Source organism: Cydia pomonella, chromosome 1, assembly GCF_033807575.1.
Source record: "Cydia pomonella isolate Wapato2018A chromosome 1, ilCydPomo1, whole genome shotgun sequence".
In the NCBI taxonomy this organism is placed as follows: domain Eukaryota; kingdom Metazoa; phylum Arthropoda; class Insecta; order Lepidoptera; family Tortricidae; genus Cydia; species Cydia pomonella.
Window position 1 is genome coordinate 8,197,874 of NC_084703.1, and position 22,679 is coordinate 8,220,552.

At 37.4% G+C, this 22,679-nt stretch overlaps 1 protein-coding gene across 1 annotated transcript in view; it reads left to right on the plus strand.

The window, feature by feature from the left end:
• The first annotated feature begins 4,105 nt into the window (after window positions 1-4,105).
• LOC133529291 (cold shock domain-containing protein E1) overlaps window positions 4,106-22,679 on the plus strand; it is a 54,466-nt gene continuing 35,892 nt past the window's right edge. Inside the window, exons 1-5 of the mRNA XM_061867017.1 lie at window positions 4,106-4,333; window positions 4,652-5,131; window positions 7,530-7,762; window positions 19,148-19,327; window positions 21,571-21,767. Coding sequence (XP_061723001.1) covers window positions 5,014-5,131; window positions 7,530-7,762; window positions 19,148-19,327; window positions 21,571-21,767 — 728 coding nt within the window. The 5' untranslated portion in view covers window positions 4,106-4,333; window positions 4,652-5,013. The remainder of the gene's footprint in view (window positions 4,334-4,651; window positions 5,132-7,529; window positions 7,763-19,147; window positions 19,328-21,570; window positions 21,768-22,679) is intronic.

Here is a 22,679-nt window from a genome sequence, read left to right on the forward strand (position 1 = left end):
GCGCACGTATCATAAGAGATCCATCTTGGATCTACTGGTTGGATCTATCGAGAATGAAGGGAATAATATTACAAATAAATAAATATTACATGACATTATTACACGAATTAACTAAGTCCCACAGTAAGTTCACTAAGGCTTGTGTTACCCACGTACTTAGATAACGATATAACCGATATATAATATTTACAGTACATATGGTGCTACTTTATAGCAATAATTAGAATATTACGTTACTGTGTCGAACATTTAAAGGGCCATATGTACTGTAAAACGTTGTACGATACATGTGCGAATAGGTAATTCGCAACTCGTGTCGATTTAAAACACGACTGAAATTGCCACTCGTTTCGAATTTCCTATTTTTCGCACTTGTATCGTAATGTACTAATAAATATTTTATAAATACTTAAATACATAACACTCATGATTTAGGAACAAATATCTGTGTTCATCACACAAATAAATGCCCTTACCAGGATTTGAACCCGGAACCATCGGCTTCATAGGCAGGGTCACTACTCACTAGGCCAGATCGGTCTAAAACGGAAACGAAAAAACTATGCAAATCTATTGTTTACCTACTTACCTATACCTGCTCCTAAAGCTTCCAACTGAAGACTTCTAAACTTATTTACTTACTAGAAATTTCGAATAATGGCGCCAAACTGCATCGCTCTGAAACCGAGGCGTTTGCTGTCACAGTCGCAAAACTCTGAGTACCTACTTACCGCGAACACCGAAGTTCGCAAATTGCGGGCATCTTTCTCTTTTACTCCAATTATGGCGTAATAAGAGTGACAGGTTCCCAGACATAGGGCCGAGGAAGCATGGGGAGCAAGTCCATTGTGAACCTATGAAAAGGATAATTTTGAGCGTACTAACAACATCACGTTTGGCTGATCTATGATGGACCTTATATAGTTGCAATAAAGTTTACGAAACTAAGTAAGTCGACCACGGTACGATAAGCGATATATTGCGCCGGTCAAGTAGATAGTCTAGCTCGGAAACCTGTGGAACGAAGACGACTGACCCGCTGCAAGCACTTACACTCATAGCGGTATGCAAAAATAATTCCGGAAATGGAACCTTCTTCCTCTGACGGTCGCAGAGATGTAAGTATGAATAAATTGAATAATTACATGTTTAAATATATTAAATATCGTTAGATTTGTCGAAGGAGAAAGTCTTTTCATGTGATCAAGTACATTTCCGGACCAACTACTTTTAAAGCATTAAAATATTTATAAACGAATAATGTGTAAATATGTCAACAAAAAATAAGTAGATAATAGAATGTCTACCCGAACACTTCACTGCTACATACAAGAGTACAAGAGGGTCCTAACTTTTTTGCAGCACTGGATCCTTCCGTATTTATATTGGCGCGAAGTGTGTATGTCAAGCTTAAGGTACAATATTGATGTGTATTTTTATTGGATAACACAATTTAAAAAATAGTACCTAACTATTACTTATCAAACCAAAAGTATGTAAATGATCATAATCCTATATAATTATTAAATATAATTGCAATTTATTTTTCAAGTGTTTTCAGTAAAAAGACGCGTCAAGATCACTTCCCTTCTTTCTAATGCTAAAAAAACGAAGTATAGATGTGAATTTGTGCTTCGAATTTGATTGATGATTGTCCAAAATTTATATTAACAATTCATATCCAACAAAACTTAAGGCGCATTATGCGCTATCTTCTTCAGCTGGCAAACTCGGGTCAAGATTTTTTTTCTTAGACTTTATAGTGAGAGTGACTTTTTGCGTTCTAAGTATACTTTTGTACGGAGCAGAAACCTGGACGACGTATGCAAAACAGGAGCAACGGCTCAACACTTTTCACATGCGCTGTCTACGCAACATTTTAGGCATAACTTGGCAGGACAAAGTGACAAATCAAAGGGTTCTTGAAAAAGCGCAGCTGCCCAGTCTTGCCGCTCATCTCAAACAGAGACGCTTGTGGTGGCTGGGGCATGTGCACCGGATGGAACCCTCTAGAATACCTCGACGTGTCTAGCTTGGGTGTAGTTGCGTAATATGCTAAAAGGAACGTTGGGAGACCGTTGTTGCGCTTTAAAGCCTGTGTTAAGCGAGACATGTCAGCAGTTGAAATCGACCACCATGCCTGGGAGACCTTAGCTGAAGACCGTGATGGATTGGATAGCGCAAGCGTGTTGTGGAGGGGAGAAGGCTATGCGACCAAGCCCGGCTTAATACACTAGATAGCAGAAGGTGTCGCAGAAAGCAAATCGGGACTGAAACCTCAGGTGGCATGAGCTTTCTCTGCCAAAAATGTGGGAGGTCGTGCCGCTCACGCATCGGCCTCCACAGTCACCAAACCCTTTGTCTAAACAGCAATGCTTAAATCGTCTGCAATAGACGCAAAGGCCTGTGATGAGAGTGAGTAAACTTGGGATGCAGTAAGTACCTGTTTAATAAACTAGACGTGAATTATCAATGTCAGTTTTACATTCTTTGATATCATAAGCCGCAAGGTGGCAGACAATCCAACAAGTACAGGCCCTATAAAACATCTCTTTTAATTTAAGATGATATTAGGGGCCGATACAGACGGAGTGCAACCCGACTGCAATTTGTATGGGAACTGCATGCGGCGTTTCCGATCGCACGAACCGCACAAGTTGCAGTCCGTCTATACCGGCCCTTATAAATGTCACATTTCTAAACATTCCAAATAGTCTGGGATGAGTCCCAGTGGGTCTGGCCTATGCGACATTGTACAAAAGTACGAAAAGACTTTCTTTTTCTCTACATAAAGTGATAGTGATACAGTAGATCCTTACCGCTCATTTTATTAGTTTTTATTACCGTGAATGCTATCTACTAAATTGTAATACATAAATAAAGTAGGTCAGGGCAATCCTAGGGGTTTCCTTAGAAAAAATGTTAGCGTGATCCAGCATTTTTATTACACGGAATAGCGCCACCTAGCTTTCCATTCGTATATTAAATAAAAACGAGTCTAAATGGGGGACATATACCCATCATATACCTTTATATACTTAATTTACTTTTTGCATTATCCACATAAGAATCTCGCACAGTTTTTTTTTTACACAAAGATGCATATTTTACCTTTTATTAAAATGCAAGTTGGTTTGAAAAAATCATAACTTAAGTCCAACCCTCAGTCGATTAGACCAGTCCGCAGTATTATCAAGACAAAGTTTTATTTGCAATTTTATGTGACTTATTATTTTATGGGACAATTTCATACTTAGGCACTATGGGATGAAACCAATGACCGATTCAGGTTAAAAAGACACTAAAGCAATATAAAATGTAGCTGCAAAGTAAATGCATGACTTTATTACGGTAGATAACATCATAGAGTATAGAACGTAGTGATTATATGCTCTTTGAGTATAGCTTATTCTTCTTCTTTTAAAATATGGCCTCCATCAAATCTATGATGTATACCTTTTGTACTCACCTAACATCTTTTAAATTTGGCGCCACTAGAAAAATTTCACCGTTTCGATTCAACACAATTAATAAAGTCCCGAGTCCCGTTATTTCTACTATTCTGCTGGAGCCTTAACTAGAACCCACTTGACTGGGTGCATGATGCCATTAATCAACCATTAATGTCAATGCATTGTTTATCTATCAAATCTCAAAGTGAGTTATTAATATAACACATAATGACAAAACATAATGTGAAATCTGTTAAAAATAGCTTGAGTAGAAATAAAACGCTATGTGACAGCAGACCACAGCAATGTTGCCAGTGTGCAAAAACAAAAGGACAATTGCCAATACTAATATGAAAAGTATTTACATAACCTCCTTTTAAATGGTTTTTACCACGACAATAAGTAATAAAAATACGAATTAATTATATATATACTACACTAATAATGTTCCATTAAAAGTTCCAAAAACATTATTGATTATTCTTATAAACTAATAATTTCTTGAAACAATATTTATGGATCAACTGTTGTCATTATGCATCTCAAAAAATTAACAACATTTTTTAGCACTACTTTTCTCAATATAAAAACTTAAAATTTATTATTGCAAAAACAAATATTGGCCGCTAATTTTAATCTTTATTTCAGCCATAAATCTCGTGAAAATTAAATCTCTCTGATTGATAGAAATCAACTTCAGACAAAAAAATAAGGACAAAATTTAAAAACCCTCTTATTTTATTTATAATTTTTTACAACTAAAATATTTCTAATGGATGATTTTTAATATACCACTTTTATATAGTTTGTGTGGCCGGAGTGAAGTCGTGAATGTTGACATTCAATATGGCGGTATGTCGTCAGTGCTATGCTGTGTCGTGGTGAGATTTAATAATTTCGTCGTCTTGTACATATCTCCATCTTAGATTAACGTTTCCAAAAATCGTAACTAGTGTGTATTTGTAATCGACCTGCCATAAATAAAGTTTATAGATTACCGTTTGGCATCGGCCGACGGCGATATAATTTGTGCAGATCTCGGTTTGATCGTGCGGCCGATACCTACATAGATAGCAATAATAAAATGTAAAACTGAATTTCGACGCTCCGCTTTGTTGCATTAATGAGCCGTTTTTGATATTGATTCAACTTATGGAGATACGTAGTAATATTTTAACTAATACGAATGTCTATTGCAGCTTGTGAGTGTCGGTTTCGGGCAAACGGTATAGCCTATAGATAGAAACAGAATATACGATTACCTTCAACAAGCCGATGTACCACAGAGCTCCGATTCAGCAAGCATTGAAGACATCTGAGGATCTAGTATATCATAATCATAAGTAGATTTATTTTTCAATATTAGTGGTTTTGGTGAAGAAATTGTGACACTTGTGAAAGAGACATGTTGGTGTTCCAATGAACACAAAGACTAAAGAAAATGTGATTTGTTTTCAATAAATTGTAACCACTTTTTAAAATACATTATTCTGTGATATATTCGTAAATACAGCGTTTTTTGAGAAATATACACAGAAGATACTGCATTAAACAAGGAATAATGTCAAGCAATCCTCAGTGGAAGATGTTCCAGCCGCCAGATTCACACTCATCACCCCTGCAGGATATTCTAGATCTCCAGCATTCTAACATGCAGGCCAAACAGGCCTATCGAAATGGTGAGTTTTGCACTTTATTATCACTGTGCAATATTTTCTTAATTCGGTCATAGGGCAGCAATTGTTGGTCTCTGAAAAAAGTTTGTAATAATTTTACCTTAGATGATACTGGCAGTATCTGAAGTCTGTGACATGTGGAATATATTGATCCTTTTTCTTTTTAACCCAACATGAATGTCTATTGCAGCCTGTGAGTAATTTGCTAGATATTAATAAGAGATTCCATACAATTTACTGGTCTTTAACTTCAATTAATTTGGCTATATCTTTGAGGTTAGCCCTGTAATTATATACCTACTTTCATATTGAGTACAAGACATTGAGCAGCTGTTTAGATGTTGCTATGGGCATTAAAGTTGCCTAGTAACTTTTTATTATTAAATGGATACCAATTTTATGATTATATCTCTCTGAGACCATTTATACTTATTTTGTGAGTACAGCCACCTGCAAAAATATGTTACACAACAAAGGCTGCAAAAATATCTGACACAATCTTATTTGTGTCTGTGTGCCACATTTTTGTGGCCTTCAATGTGTTCATACTTTTGCCCATTATTTTAACAACAATGCTGCTAAAATTTAAATAATCCATTGTGTTTTTTTTATTTGGTGTAGAATGGATAAATACAATATTATAAGCTAAAGAGAGAGAAGCTCTGACCTAGTGGGTTCATGAAGCCCTGATTCATGAAGCCGATGATTCTGGGTTCAAATCCCTGTAAGTGCATTTATTTGTGTGATGATGTATACATATACATATTTGATGTATACTCTGAGTACTCACAACACAAGCCTTCTTGAGCTTACTATGGGTATTAGTAAATTTGTGTAATAATATCCTATAATATTTATGAATTATTTATTTGTAATATTACTTAATGGACAAATCTTCTACAACCTTGAATGTTAATAATTTTGATAATCTAATAATTCAAAATCTCTCATCCCACTTGCTTTACACACTAAATGTTTTATAATCTTGACTACAATTAGAAATGGTAAAGATCCCACATACTCGAGTGCACAGAGTGCACTTGATAAATTGGTTCTAAATTGCTCCCATATTTCTGGCCCTTGACTAAAGATAATAAATAAAATAAAATAAAAATAGCTTTTATTATTGAAGTTTTTACATTTGTAAGTATATTATTTATCATTTCCATTGGCAACTCCTAAAGCTGAAGGTCCTGGGTTTGAATCCTAGCAAGGAGATATATCTGGTACATCCCTATTAATATTATAAATGCAAAAGTAACCATCAGTTACCTATTCACACCTAAACTGCTGAACCAATTTTGAGATAATTTGAGGCCCGGGGAAGGACAGGATATTTTTTAGCAATCATCATCATTCAATGCAGATAAAGTTAGAAGTCAGTTATAAATATGTATCTGAGTTATAAATTTCTATCAATCTTATAGACCGCAAGCCAGGAACAGATTTCTATGACCAATCGCCTACGGGCGAAAACTCGTATAGTGGTTAATGGCTATGTATGGGAAACCCTCGTGGACATCAGCTGCCGTTCTGTTGGTGGGTTGAAGAATGGCAGCCACTGAAACAAATAAATAAATATAGTCATCGCCTCCCACTTGATACTTTGTGAGATGATAGTTCAGATGCTATGGTTACTAAAAAAAATCGTCCGCCGGTTGTATCGCGGTGGTAAGAACGTCAGCTGATCGCATGAACATGTAAAAATAAGTGCTTTACCTTTTTATGATAGTAATAACAAAATCATGAATCATAGTGTTGTGTTCCTGCCGGTGAGTAAGGTTGCCAGAGCTCAATGAGGGGGGGCGGGTTTAGGGTTCGGGGGCGAAAAATCGATCTATCTAGGTCTTACCTCTGAGAACGCGCAATTTTGCGTTTTTACATGTGTCCAGAGCAAAGCTCGGTTTCCCAGGTATTGACAGTTTATGTGACTGCTGCATAATGAAAGGCATTAAAATACGAGTGTCGATTTATGTTTTATATGGGATCACAAAAGTGTTTCAATACTTTATTATGTACAGTACAGTTACGGTTACATACATATTATAAACTCTCTATGAGAGCTGTGTGACAGTCATCAACATCATCTTCCTCGTGTTGTGGCAGCCTGGGGTCCACTTGGCAACTAATCCCAAAATTTACGAAAGCGACTGCCATCTGGCTTTAACCCAGAGACGAAACTAGGCCTTATTGGGATTAGACCTCTTTTCTCACCTTCATTATGGTTTACTTTACCGAAAGCGACTCGTAAATATAAAATGATATATCGTAAAGTCGAGTCGGGGTTGGAACCGCGAACTCCGGGGTGAAAGTAGGACGCTCTTACCACTAGGCTACCATCCCTCATCTCACACTGACAGTGTGTCATCCAATTACACTATATTTCTCTTGGAACCAACAGGTACGTTTAGCAGCGATTATCCAAGTTCTCCAAGAGATAATTATAACAACGTGGGAAAGACTGGCGGGGGTGGCGGCAACCGCTTCACTCTCGCCAACTACAACATAGATGGGTGCCCGATGGGCGACTCGGTGGGGGTCTACTCCTCCAGCTCCAACAACACATCATCCCAGCAATACGACTCTGTCAACCACCCGCCTATCAGAGAAACTGGGATTATTGAAAAGCTACTGGTAAGTTTCTTATAAGCACTACAAAAACTTCACAAGCATTTCACAAATGACACCGTTTTGCTGCGAACTTTTTTAGTGGCAAATGTATGAACTCACAATAAGGACTATATTTTTAGGTCGTTTTGTTTTACATCAAAAAAAACGTAAACAACTTGGTGTGTCTTTTTATTGAAAATGATTGAAAACGCTTTTATGTCTTTTACATTCTTTCGTAATTACAATTATAATCGTATATGATTATAATTGTTACATATTTGCTGTGACTTATTTTTCAAACGTGGTATTTCATAAAAAGACACGTCAAGATCTCTTACCTTCTTTCTAATGGTTAAAATAACGAACTATAATGTTGGGTGTGTAGAACAGTGCTCAATTTGGTTGTGTTCGAGTTTATTACCTATTGTGAAGGTACCTTGGTCGTTTGTAAATAAGATTTTTTCTAAAGGCCTGTGCACAAACTGCACACTAGCGTTTCTGCCCAGCGATCCCTCGGCTTTTCCATACAAAATTACACGTCGCGGAGCCGCTGCGTCCACGTCGCGTGCTGATTAGTATGGAAACGCCGGAAAACTGCCGAGCGGCCGCCGCTAGTGTGCACGAACTCTTAATATCGGAAGATTGTTCGTGTGAATTTAATGACTGTTCCGTAAACATTTGATAAAAATGTATTTCGTCGATTACTCAAAAGTATGAAGTTCTATGTTATATTTGTAGTATGTTATGGTTACGATTATACTGAGTAATGGTCCTAGTCAAGTAACGACAATTTTGGTTTCGTGCTTCTGTTGCAACGGCGCCCACTATCGACAAGGGATCCTTCGGCATTTTGCCGAGACGTCAGGCGTGCCGAGGCGTCCCCAGGCATGCCGAGGCGTCCTCAGGCATGCCTCGGCCTCCCTGAGGACGCCTCGGATCCCTTGCCGTGCCTTGTCGTTAGTTGGCGCTGGGCCTAAGTGGGTGATTATCAATGTGCGGTGTGAATGGTGTAAAACTTTGTTCAGTCGGGCCCCTGCACTCTGCAGTTAGTTCCCTTTAATGCGATAGAATACAATTTCTTACTAAATACTTGTAAATCTAGTGTGTCAACAGGTTGAATCCCAATTAAGGCTCATCGTGTTTCATTATTGTATTAAATATAACACCTCTCTTTCTTGTTATTGGAGTTAAAAAGGCGGTACGTGCCATAAAATTATGCTATACAGTCACCATCCAATAAATAGTGACGGCCGAAGTGGCCAAATATATCGTAACACGCTTAAGGGCCGTATCATTATATTTATCATGTTCACTGTTTATTCGAGACTATTGGGGACTACGAATCTCAACAACAAACGTTTAATAGTGCCACAATCGACCTTGAAAATGTGAAAGAAAGAACGAAATAAAAGGGGTGCGAATAATTTGCCCGGCTTATTTGAGTAGGGCACGATTTGCAATGTCATATGATATGACTAAATAGGGCGTATGCTACAGAAACATTTCAGATGTCAGTTACAGTGTTGGCCGAACGTTAATTAGAATTGACCATATTGAAAATTAACCATTACACATTCAACCGTAAACTGTAACCGTCCGTTACGGTTTACGGTTCTAATTAACTTTCGGCCAACACTGGTCAGTAATAACCAGTGATGCAACGAATACTAATACAAATATTCGTATTCGTCGAATATTAAGACACACACGAACCCGCCGTCGAAAAGCCGCTCCCATACGATGGAAGTTACGCTCTCATTTTAAAATAACGTGCGTTAAATTACTTGAAACTTGACACGACACGAACATTTGCGTAACATATACCTATGTAGACATTGTACTAGATATAGTGCTTGGTAATGTATTCGCGAAAAGAATTGATTGTAATAGAGAGTTAAATTCTAAGAAAAAAACGTGCCCTTTAGTTTGACATCCAAAACAGATGGCGCTGTACTGCGCTATATGTTTACCGGTCGCTGAATTGTCAAATATCAATTTTTGAAAATCAGAGTTACCGCAAAATGTATGGAGCTGTACAGCGCCATCTCGTTTACCTGTCAAATTCGAAGGCGTTATTCCCACTAGTTACCACCAAGTTGTTACCAAATTGCACGCACGAAATTGTCTTAGATTTTACACATCTTACTCAATTAATATACATATCTTTGGTATTAGTTGAGCAAGCAGTTTCATCATGTTATTTCAGAATATCGTTTTAAATAATATGAGAGCGTAACTTCGATTGTATGACGGCGACGAAAACGGACACGCTCGTGTGACTCTTAAGGCTGCACCCGACACCAACGACCTCGCGCGTGTGGGCGGAGCTTATACCCCTCACTGCACCACCCGCTGCAAAAGATCGAGCGCGCAGAACCATGCGTTTAGTAAAAAAGATTGTAAAGTTTTATATATTTTCGATAACAGTTGCAGTAGTTTTCGAGATTATTTTTCTTCACATATTTAAATTAAAATAGATTTCCAGAAATTAAAAACTATATTATCATTGCTCATATCTTGTAGATTGTTTTTTTTTTGCTCAAAGTGTGTCATAGTTAATATAATGGTTTAGAGTAACTTAGTTTCACGGTGTTTTGCGGGTGGAGGAACCGTAAATGTGTATTCGTATTCGTACGTTCTTAAATAATAAATAGACTAATTACGTTTCATATAGTTGTACACGAAAAGCCATAGGTAGAGTTAAACATTTTAAAGTTTAACATCAGTACATCATGACGAACAAAGTTTTGGATTTTTAAAGTTATTTGGCTATATTCATGTGAATGAAGTATAATATAAGATAACATTGCTTAAATTATAATAAATAAATTTGCTTCCTCGCATTCGATATGAAAAGTATACAGTAACTCTGTTGTAATTGTAAGGCACTATTTTATCCCTTGGTTAACAATCTACTATAGGTACTAATAGCTCCCGTTTAGCCGATTATGACTGAAGGGTAACTACGGAACCCTACACTGAGCATGACCCGTCATGCTTGTTAAACTTATTTATAGCTAATGACATTTATTGTTTTAAAAAGATTTCAGCGCCCGCTGCGTTACCTAAACTTTTCGGGTATGTCCCCATGCGGTCGATAAATTAGAGATATTTGGGAACATTCATTTGCATGCACAGACACCTGAAATGAAACAAACAGCCTCTGAGTGCATACCGTCTCCATTCCGTGGGGGATAAAAAGAAAATATACAACAAAATTATGTGTCTCACCTGAGGCATGGGATTGCGTCAGGTGGAGATGTTAAGAGGAAAGAAGACGGCCGATTTTCCATACAAACGTAGGCCCCATTTTCCTCTCTGGATATTGACATTTTGGATTTTTTACATAAATTGATGTATTAACCATAGCTATGCCCCTACGTTTGACTTTTTTCGAGTTTTGTATTATTGTAAACATAGGAGCAAAAAGCCGCTTTCACAAAAAATTATAATGCTTCTTACTACTATAAAGATAAAAAAAATCTAAAAAAAAAATCAAACAGGGGCATAGCTGTGGTTGATATACAACAAATTGTGTCAAAATATTTTCAAAATGTTAATATGCAGAGAGGAACGAGGACTACGTTTGTATGAAAAGGTGATTTCGCGCGGGTCCGCCGCTTTCGAGTCCCCGGCAAGTTCGGCCGAATTTCACGTTCCTATACAAACTGAGTTTTGTTCTCATTCTAAAACTACGTGTTGAATTGTAATGAAACTTTGCACGGTATATGATGGCATGAGTCCTGTAGTCCTGTAATTAGTTTATATAGCCCCAGTTTATATATTAAATTGCTGGGGGGACACTTAAGAGGAAATACCAGCTGAGCCCCTTCTCAGATTTGGGAATTTTTGGTTTATATCTCCGTCGCGCTGACGGGGGCGGCTCCTAAAAAAAGTGCGATAAGGACAATTGCAGCATCGGCGAAAAAACCTTCGTAAAAATTTCAGAAATCGAGGTATTGGTCCCGACATTTTCCGCCTGTAAAACTTAACGAAATTTTAGGAACGGCAGAGAAAGACATTATCTGTTTCTGACTATTTTGATTTTATGGCACATTTTTTTGGCCGTTTCCAGCGCTTTTTAAAGTAAGCTCTTATCAAAACAAGAATACCTGAAAAAAATAGATATTGCTAATATTGAAGTCATATAAAGAAAATAATCATCTAGGGCCAAAATCCAGACAGAAAAATGTCGAGAACGTTTGTATGAACAAATTACCACTTAGGTTACCTCATAACGACAAAAAAACTATATTATACTAAAATTATACTGCTATTGCAGCTTAACGTTCTCGTTAGATCGTTATATACAACCGAAAATTTATAAAAATTAGTCATGATTTCGTGATTTTTTTCTATCGCGCAAATTTTATCCTTAACTCTTGAAGTATTTTTTTCTATTAAAGACTATTGTTGCGAGGTTGCCATTATATTTAGTCATACTTATTTATTACAAACATCAACGTAAGAAAGGTCACAAACCTTATCCTATCTATAACAGTATGAAAAAGTAAAATTATATCTTCTTTATCATTTAAGTTTTTTCAGAGGTCAGAAAGGACATGCAACTGACGACCCGACCTTTACAATAATAGCAGTCGATAACTTAATTTAATGCTTTCCTCGAACTTAAATATGTGTCTGTCTAAAATACACAGATTTATTGCTATACTGTGCAATCGAACAATCTGAATTGTGACCCACCTTAGAACATTTTCACAGGAAGTATTATAATAATTTTACTATGACGTGAATATGACAAGGTTTCACAGCGTGTCAGAGGGCCTACCGCGAACACCGAAGCCAGCAAATTCGGGCATCTTTCTCTTTTACTCCAATTAAGGCGTAATTAGAGTGACAGAGAAAGATGCCCACAATTTGCGAACTTCGGTGTTTGCGGTAGGGCCTAAGTGTTCTCACCATTAAACGATTGTACTTCTCAAAGTAAATCATGAACCCAATCTCGAGGGTCTACTAGTACTCGTGGCCACCGAAGAGCTCCTGGCTCCATAATTCAGCATGATAGTACCAAACTTTATGTTAGGAACACAATACCACAATACAGTACCTTGTTAGTAAGATAAAATTACTTGTTATTCACTCGTGGAGCGGGCCCGCTGGATTTTCTATAATCTTCTCGTCTTCTTTCTCACAAATTACGCGTAGTCTACGTCGCCGCGAGATACTGTCGTGCCAATCATGTGCTAGGCCTACAGGATGTAACAAAAATAGTGGGGATCTGTTTAAGGGCAAACTATTTCTTCTTCTTTTTCCTAATCGGAATATGTTTAAACGGTTCCCCACTATATTCGTAAAATCATGTATCTTTTGGCCACATTGATATCATTACCCCTGCCCACCCCTGCCTGTACCCGATGGTTCAAGTGTCACTCCTAGTTTTACTATAAACTACATGCCTGTGTATCCTAGTTTCAATATAAACTACATGCCTGTGTATCCCTGTTACGTGCGAGTATATAGGCTAGGCGATTCCTTTGATGATCAAAGGACTAAACACTTTCTACCGCTGGAACATTCCACCAGAGCTTGCATACGGACGCCACTCGGTCCAGTCTTCTGAAAATACTAGGAAATCTTCGGAAATTATAATCGTGTAATATTCGTTTCAAATAGTATTAATACTAATAATAATGTAAACGGGCCATTTCAATTACGGAAAATTGTTCGCAACTCTTTTTTCCATCACGAGTTCCTTGGAACCTGATAAGAGAAAAAAGTAATCCCAAGTTTTTGACAATTTCTTTACCTTTAGACTTGGAACGAGGGTAACGGAATGGACCGAAAAATGCAATGAAATAGATTTTTTAGGACAGACGGTGATATTGTGCTTATTATGCACAGAATAGGGATCCAAATTGTATCGATCGGTCGAAAATTATTTAGGTTATTACTTGGGAATTGAAAAAAAAAAAACCTTATCATGTTCCAAAATAATTGTAAGTTTTTAGGAAAATAAATTTAATGATCTAATGATTACGACACTTCGCTTCATATCGTTGATTCAATTAAAATTTTGTGATTATATTAACTGTACAAACGGGTACGTATGCAGCAAAGCAACGCTTGAAGAGCTACGTCGTAACCCGTAGCAGGTTAGGGTCGCTGCGTACGAAACGTAATTAGATTTTTACACTCGCCATCAGATGTATCGGAGCGGCGAAGCTCGAAGGTTTTCACATATAAATATATGAATAAAGCCTGTTTTCTCATCAGAATACATGTAACATACGGAGCATTAATACTTAGTGATTTTTATTATATCAGACATGATATCGAACCTCTTTATAGTAATAAAATATATATCGATATAATCGATATCTTATTGAATCGATATCAAATCCCTAGAACGTGCTCCGAGTTAGCACACATCATGACATTTTGACTACCTTGGCTACTCCATCATACATCTGATGGCGTCTGTACCTTTCGGGATGGCCGGATGCATGTGAAAAAGGCACCAATAACAGGAATTTGTGTGGAATTTTTTTTATATACTGTGGTACAGTACTGTCAGTACTCTTGTGGTAGGGCGGGGTACTACATTCCTGGCCCTGACTGACCACACAACAACCACAAAATACTCATTTAGACGAGAGTTTCGTTACATAGTAGTGTGCAATGTAACGAAACTCACAACGGACTTCTCGCACCATCATACAGCCTTAAGATTTCATGCCTACAACGTACTGTGAGCTGCGAAATTATGAATGAATTTATTGATAAAGTCGCCATACACTTTAAAGGCTGATCGTTCGTAGCCCCCGTTAAACACCGTCAATGTCGGCCGTCCAATTACCTAGACAGTGGCAGAATGCTATCCATTACATCGAAAAAAGCTTCATTTAATTACACGGAAACGTCGTCTGACCGTCGCTCTCGTGTATGTTGCATTTAGTGCTATAACAGCCAATGTGCACCATAAAACACTCCTTACGGTCGTGTTTTAATTTATCGCCACTCGTTGAGAACATCCTATTTTTCGCACTTGTATCGTAATGTACTATTTTCTACTCCAGCACTTTTATTTGTTGATTAAATGACTGCCAGTGTTATCGAAATCAACTTCATAAGAAGCCCGGCCGCGTGGCTTGGCGCGACGCGGCGGGGGCGGGGCCCCTTGTATGGGATCTTAAAAGTAGTGTTCAATTATGCAAATGTTTTTTTTTTAATTCTATTTTTAGGCAAATATCTACAAACCAATATTAACTTTGTTCTTATTTATAATGTAAGGTGTTGCTGCTGTCTTAGAAAAAATATTGTGTGTAACGGTACATACTCGTAATTTGGTTTAAAAATTCTCTGGCGTATTTTTACAACATTCGACTTCGTTTCGTTTTGTAACTACGGCCCTTGAATTTGAAGAACCCTTATTATGTACTTGTTGCACGAAATACTATTGTAGCATCTGTAAGATTAGCTTAGATTATTTTAGATGTGTTTCTAAGCGGTCTAGAGGGGCATGCATTTTAAAATTGGTCATTGATTAGGTATCTAAACATTTTTTTGGCTTCATTTACTTCATATGTTAGAATTCACTAATGAACGAAACTTCATTAATAAATTTAATTATCTGTTAGCAACCTAGTTACCATACAATATTTTAGTCCTTTGTATTAATCAATAATTATAATTAGCTTTTAAATTATATATTCGATAATCCTGATTCAATGTCCAGATACCTACGCCCTGATTATAAACTATTCAACAGAATAGGAATATTAGATTGGACATGGGTTAACTTAAACTTCTTGCATAAGTAATGTGTATACTCATTTGGAAATTCTATACAATATTAGCCGTTTTCATTGTTTTTTAGTGTGATTCGTATTAATTACTCAAATAATATCGAAATCTCACAGAAATATGTAGACCATAAAAAATAAACAATCAGATTTATTCCTGAAACGTAAAGGTCAGGCGTAGGTTAGGGCCAAAACACAATTACACGTTATGGCTCCTCTATACGATGGGCCATCATACTGGTCCAGCGTGTGGAGAGCGCAGTGGTCTTGGATGGACTTATTTCAGTACGAAGAAGCCTAAAGCTAGGAAATAAACTTCAAATTCATTTTAAAGTTTTCGTTACACATATATTGAATTATATTGAGATAACTTCCCAGCACCTTTCATTCAATAATTTTCCACGATTCATATTTTATAGAGACATGACAGACAGACGGACAGAGTCGAACCGTAAGTTTTTTTGTAAGGAACCAAATTTTGAAATGAATCCATTGAGAAATGCAACCCGCCGAGGGCGCCGAGCAGCCGGACAAACGGCGTACATACGAAAGCATATATGCCTAAACTGGAAACGGAGACACTTCGTTTGCTTTCGCTCGCTCAGTCCTATATTATTATAGATTGACGTATGATTATATTTATTAATTATAAGTACTGTTGTGCTGACGGAACTTTCAAATCGTACTCTGATTGCGGTCGGGTAATACTACGATACGACATCGTGTCGTGAATAAATCAATGCAAATCGTAGATTTCCACATTACGAAGTCGCAACGTAACACAATGTCTTATCGAGTAATTGTGTTTTGGCTCTTATTCATACAAAATGTATACTAAAGTAACGAAATATTTTTACGTATTAAAACAATAGGCGCATTCCGCAAATAGACCTACTTGGTCGGGAACGTGACTTCTAAAAATACGCAATTTTATTTTTGAGGTATATCATCGATTGCTTTTTTTGTTAAAAGTTTAAAACTTATAACATATTAAAATTCAAAAACAGGATATCCGCGGTGCCGAGCACACACACCCATCTCGCTCACGCTTATGCTCAGTGAGAGCGAGAGAAGAACACGAACCTAAATCGCCTTAATTATCAAGTTGACTAATTTTCTTCTGTACCCCTAGTGTAAATAAATTCGATTTCGAAACGTGACGAACGCGTTTGCGTTAAGTCTCATTTTGTATAGGATTTTGAGTTTCCAAAACATCCCGCTTGGCGCGCTCTATCTAAATCCAATACAAAATGAGACTAAACGCAAACGCGTACGTCACGTTTCGAAATCGAATTTATTTACACTAGGGGTACTGATGTGGTAACAAGGATGCGTTTAAACAAAAATAAACCGACTGTGCTAAAGTTCTGATAGTAAATCGGAATTAAATTTCTCCCTGGTTTCTAGTGCGGCTACCACCTGTTTGTCACTGACATACTCGCTAGCTTGTGCGTAACTTACTTTTCTATGTATCTCGCTCTTACTAGTATATTAGTGTGAACGAAATGTATAGAAAATAATTTACGCAGACGTTTGAAACTGCTAAGGCAGTCGTGGTAAGGGTATACGATAATTGGCTTAGTAACAAAGTCTACCGTGTAGTAAATAATTTATCGAGCCCCTAATGGAGCTTTCAGAATCCCTAGTGTACATTTATTCGATAGCGTGACGTGACGTACGCGTTTGCGTTAAGTCTCATTTTATATGGGATTTAGAAACAGCGCGCCAAGCGGGACGTTTTTGAAACTCAAAATCCCATACGAAATGAGACTTAACGCAAACACGGTCGTCAGGTCACGCTGTTGATTACATTTACACTAGGGGTACAGAATTAGAACGGTTCTTACGTCCTATGTTTGCTCATATTATTTTACCCAATTGGTGAAGAATTTGTTTTACCTTCCAACCAAAGCTAATAGTCGGATTTTTACGGGTTACTGGTATGTTTGTATTTCAGATCCATAAAAAAGAAGCCATTTATATGTCGTAGTGTATTTATGCTATCAGTCGTATTTATTTACATTTCTTTTAATATTTATTTTATTAAATATCAACTTTTTTTGTTACTAAAATTTGACATAATCAGTAAAATAAATTTCTTAATGTATGACTTATCTGTACCCCTAGACATGATTTACTGAGTTATTTGAACTTAACAGATTAAACATTAAAGGTACTAAATCCTGGCGTAATAAAAATAATTGTACCTTAGCGTTTTTTCTTAAAAATGAAATCGATAATTTGAAAAATTATAACGCCTGCAAAATTGTAATAGCAAGCACAATATAAAATGAGTAAAACTTGGAAACCAAAAATAAAATGACTCGTATTATAATTGAATATGAAGGTACAAAAAAGGTACAAAAATTTGGCTTTTATAGAATTTATCAATAACCACGGGAACATAGCGTAATAAAGTACACCCGCCATTCTGACTGTCAGGATGGCGGGTGACCTGTTTTTTGGTGATAACTTTAAGTACCGTGAGGTATAATTTTTTTTAAAGGAGGTACTAAATAGTACAAATTAGGTACAAAAATATGGTATGGTTTTCATTTAATTTTATTTAGGTACACCCGCCATTCTGACTCTCACCAATGTAGTGTCCCTTATGGGTTTCGCCATATATATTTTTTTTTATTTATACCACGACGGTGGCAAACAAGCATACGGCCCGCCTGATGGTAAGCAGTCACCGTAGCCTATGGACGCCTGCAACACCAGAGGCATTACATGCGCGTTGCCGACCCTTTAAATATCTGTACACTCCTTTTTTGAAGAACCCCATACTGTAGCCCCTCGGGAAAACCTCGGCAGGAAGCTCATTCCACAGCCGAAGCGTTCGCGGGAGGAATATTACGGGAAAATGAAAAATTCGTGCCTGAAATAGGGGACAACCCGTAAAATACGGGATATCTGGTCACCCTAGGTGCAATAAAAATGAGTTTTTAGTAAATATAACAAATACATGCCCTTTGACATTTTCTTGACATACATTGACTTCGCGGCCGGGGTTACCTACTAATCCCGCTATCTCTTATCTCAAACGTAGCATCGTGACCTCGCTAATCACCGATCATTTAACGATTTGTTTTCAAACAATATGAATTAAACAGTATAGAACAATGTTTGTGTTTCTAATACTACCGTAAGATCTATGTCTATTTTAGTGATTTTGGCTAAAATGCACTTTTTAGAATAGGAGTTATTTAAGAATATTTTAGGGTTACTCAGCCAAAAAGGCGAAACCAAAATCTTACAGTTTTATATAGAATGTAACCAATCACTCGTCGTAAAGTTTTCGGAACAGTCACCTTTCATTTGATATTAAACTACGAGGAAAACTATGCCTTCTTGCAACCTCTGGTTTTCGAGGCCTTTATCACACCCTAAGCGATCCTTTAAAAACAATATTAGACACGTAAACATAAATCTACTTTTAAGAGCCTAAATATTATACAATAGTTGAGGGTGAAAACAAATATACCTACTCATACTTACCCCTATTGTGAAGTCTATTGAGTATATCTACTGAAATTAGAGCGTACGGCTTTCTATTTAGGACGCGTTATATACCCTTTTGAATTATAAAACATTTGTTTGTGTCGGGAGTGAATTCGTATTGATTCTTATTTTCTTGTTTTAGCATTCCTACGGATTCATACAGTGTTGTGAGAGGCAGGCGCGCCTGTTCTTTCATTTTAGCCAGTTTAGTGGAAACATTGAGCACCTCAAGATCGGGGATCCCGTGGAGTTTGAGATGACTTACGATCGACGCACGGGCAAGCCTATTGCCTCTACAGTCACCAAAATAGCACCTGAAGTGGTAAGTTTTAACGAGTTTTGTTTAGTTTCATACTCACTACTTTTCCTGATCCTGTGGGCATATCGAGTTATTTTTCAAGTTTATTTTACTCGCTTTTATCAACAAGTGCAGTGTTTAAGGGCTTATACTGAAGTTAATCTCGAATCGTTTTGAATACTTTACTGAACAATAATACCACTGTTAATAAATATAAAAACAACAAAGCGAATCGCGTTTATTGTATTCATTCGACTTGATCGGCTTAACACATTCATGCACAAGTGAACACTTTCATTCTCGAACTAATACTTAATATATTCCGTATTAGTTGGTTGGCTTTTGAGATCTTACATACAGGTGATGTGATTTTAGTTTGCCCTTTAATGGTTTGTCAATTTTACGAATTAAGCGTTTCGAATCGTATTGTTGTAGGCCTATGATTAAATTCTATGCTTCAGAAATACTTCCCTTTGGTGAATATAAGCACGTACATGGTTTTATTTAATTATTTGACACGGACATTGCATTATTGACCAAGGTGACTGTTTAAGCAACAGATTTCGTCAGCGCATCGCGCTGATCCACGCCGATCTAATCTAGGGCATAAGCAACCAGAAACATATTTTCTTAGTTGCACTTTACACGGATGGAATACAAATAAGATTTACATATGTGTGCTATATAGGTAAAGCTGTGTATATCAAGAAATGTAAATTGTAAATAAATGAGATACCAATTGTCCGTTGGTGTTTCACTACCTCTATACCCAAAACCTCTGCTTGCTCAGGGCGACACTGAGAGTAGAGGCTCCCATCCATCACCTTTTTACAGGAACCCTTGCTGTGGCATAAGACATCTTCAGCCTTAATCGGTCGCTTGAGCCTGGGCGATCGGCAGCAAGTATCCAACCACCTTGATCCCCCCCGTCGTTATCCACAACGACGATACGTTATCAAACACAGAGAAAATGCAATATTTAAAATTAAAAACACATTTAAAGGGAGAGCCTGCAAAAATGATTCAACAATTGAGTATTAGCGAAAACAATTACGACACCGCGTGGGAATTGTTGACGCAGCGTTATGAGAACGAACGATCCAACCACCTTGATCTCCCCCCCCGTAGGGAATCCATCTGTTACCGATAGGTCTCCGGGTACGGACATCCTTGTCATAGAATAAGTTAGGGCTAGGGAAGTAGGAACTTAGGTCAATAGGATCCCTTGCTATCGCCTCCCACCTTATTTTATGCAGTCTGTGAAGGCACATGCAACGCCTGAGTACCATTTGATTCCATATCGATTGAGTCCATTTAGTAATCCAGGTACTCGGCTTTAGCGTGTGGCTGTACAGTGACTTAAGTCTCCGTACAGTCAGCAGCAGACTTTGCTTGTTATATATGGCTTATCCAGTAGGGCTAAGATGGTCGGCTCTTTATCATTTGTCACTATGTCTGTCACGTTCTAATAAGTAAGTAAGCGCGAAAGTGACGGGCATAGTGACGAGTGAAAAAAATGGAACCACGCTGCCACCGCAGATCAAACTAAAAATATTATTTTACAGTACATATGTTGCTACTTTTCCGCACTAGTGCGTTTTAAATTAGCACATTATGTAACTATGTCAAAAATTTAAAGGGTCATATGTACTGTAAAACGTTGTACCATACATGTGCGAATAGGTAATTCGCAACTCGTGTCGATTTAAAACACTCCCTTCGGTCGTGTTTTAATTTATCGTCACTCGTTACAAATTTCCTATTTTTCGCACTTGTATCGTAATGTACTATTACAGTACATATGGTGCTACTTTACCGCACTAGTGCGAAAATTAACATATTACGTTACTGTGTCGAACATTTAAAGGGCCATATGTACTGTAAAACGTTGTACGATACATGTGCGAATAGGTAATTTGCAGCTCGTGTCGAGTTCGCCACTCGTTTCGGATTTCCTATTTTGTATCACTTGTGTGTTGCACTTGAATCGTAATGTACTAATAGTAACTACTTTTGCTGGTGGCTGTACGTAGTGTACGTTGTAGTGTTTTTTATCGGTATACACGGTGTTCACGAGGAACCCGCAAGATATTAACAGTGTACTCCAGCATATTGAATGGCTAAAATATCCTATAAACTTTTCTAGAATTCTCTTGCGATGCGTTTTTTCTCCATCGATAAAAGCAAAACATAAAAATCCGACGGATATGTTGCCGTTGTTTACTAAAACGTCAAAAAAGCCAATACCGTTGTATTTGTTTGCGAAGGTATTGAGCGAAGCGCGAGTAACGGGCACTGTGACCACCGAAGTGAAGGGCGAGGGCTCCGGCGACAACACGGGCAGGATATCGTACGAGAACCGCGGCGAGTGCTTCTTCCTGCCCTACACGAAGGATGACGTCGAGGGCAACGTCACGCTGCATACCGGCGACGCTGTCAGTTTTCAAATCGCTACCAATCAGAGGCAAGTAGCGGTTACAGCGTTTTTTGAATACACACCTTTTTGATGAATGGTGCTTTTGTTAATCACCAACTTAAATTTATAACGGTGAATCAAAATATGTTATTCCAGCGCTTGGTTTAAAAATGTTTTTTTTTTTTTTTTTTACCGGAGATGTGCTGTGTGTGCTGTGTGTCCTGCGTCTTTTGTAGCGTTAATTTCATAGACGCATCACGCAGTATTTCATGTCATCACATGAACATTGATATATGCTTTACTCTGACTGGGTGAGTAAAAACATATTTGTGACGTTATCGATGAAAAGGGACCTTATTGTCGATGGCGCTTCTGCCGTTATAAACGATGTTCCGATACAAATACAACGCTGCGCGCCGCAGTGCGCCGTAAGCGCCATCGACAAGGTGCCTTCTCATAGATAACGTCACATTTATGTACTGCATAATGACTATGCTTTTAATGTGTTTGAATTGTTCAATTTGTCCTCGCATACCCCGCAACTAAATACAATTCAATATTTTACTATTTAAAATCCAGTACCCTCAAAATGGCGTTTCATACTAGAGTCGGGTTTCCCGCAGCTCCCAAAAGGCTTCGTCGTTTGTAGAATATCGAGTGATAATCTGACTCGGAACTTGAGGTGAGGCGTTTTATGCAGTTAAATTTCCCTTTCTTTACCTTCTTGAAGTTATTTGGATTTTCTACTTATTGGAATAATTATGTGATGCAAGTTTAAAAAGTAAACAATTCCCTTTAAGTAGAAAGTTGGAAATAGGTACAGTCAAGGTATTAAATATCGATACGTACAAAGTGCTAAAATATGTATACACTAACTTATTGCCTATATATTAAGGTAGTGTGTACATATTTCTGTCACTTTGTTGACTGTACAAAATATTTCGTAAAGCGTTATGGTTT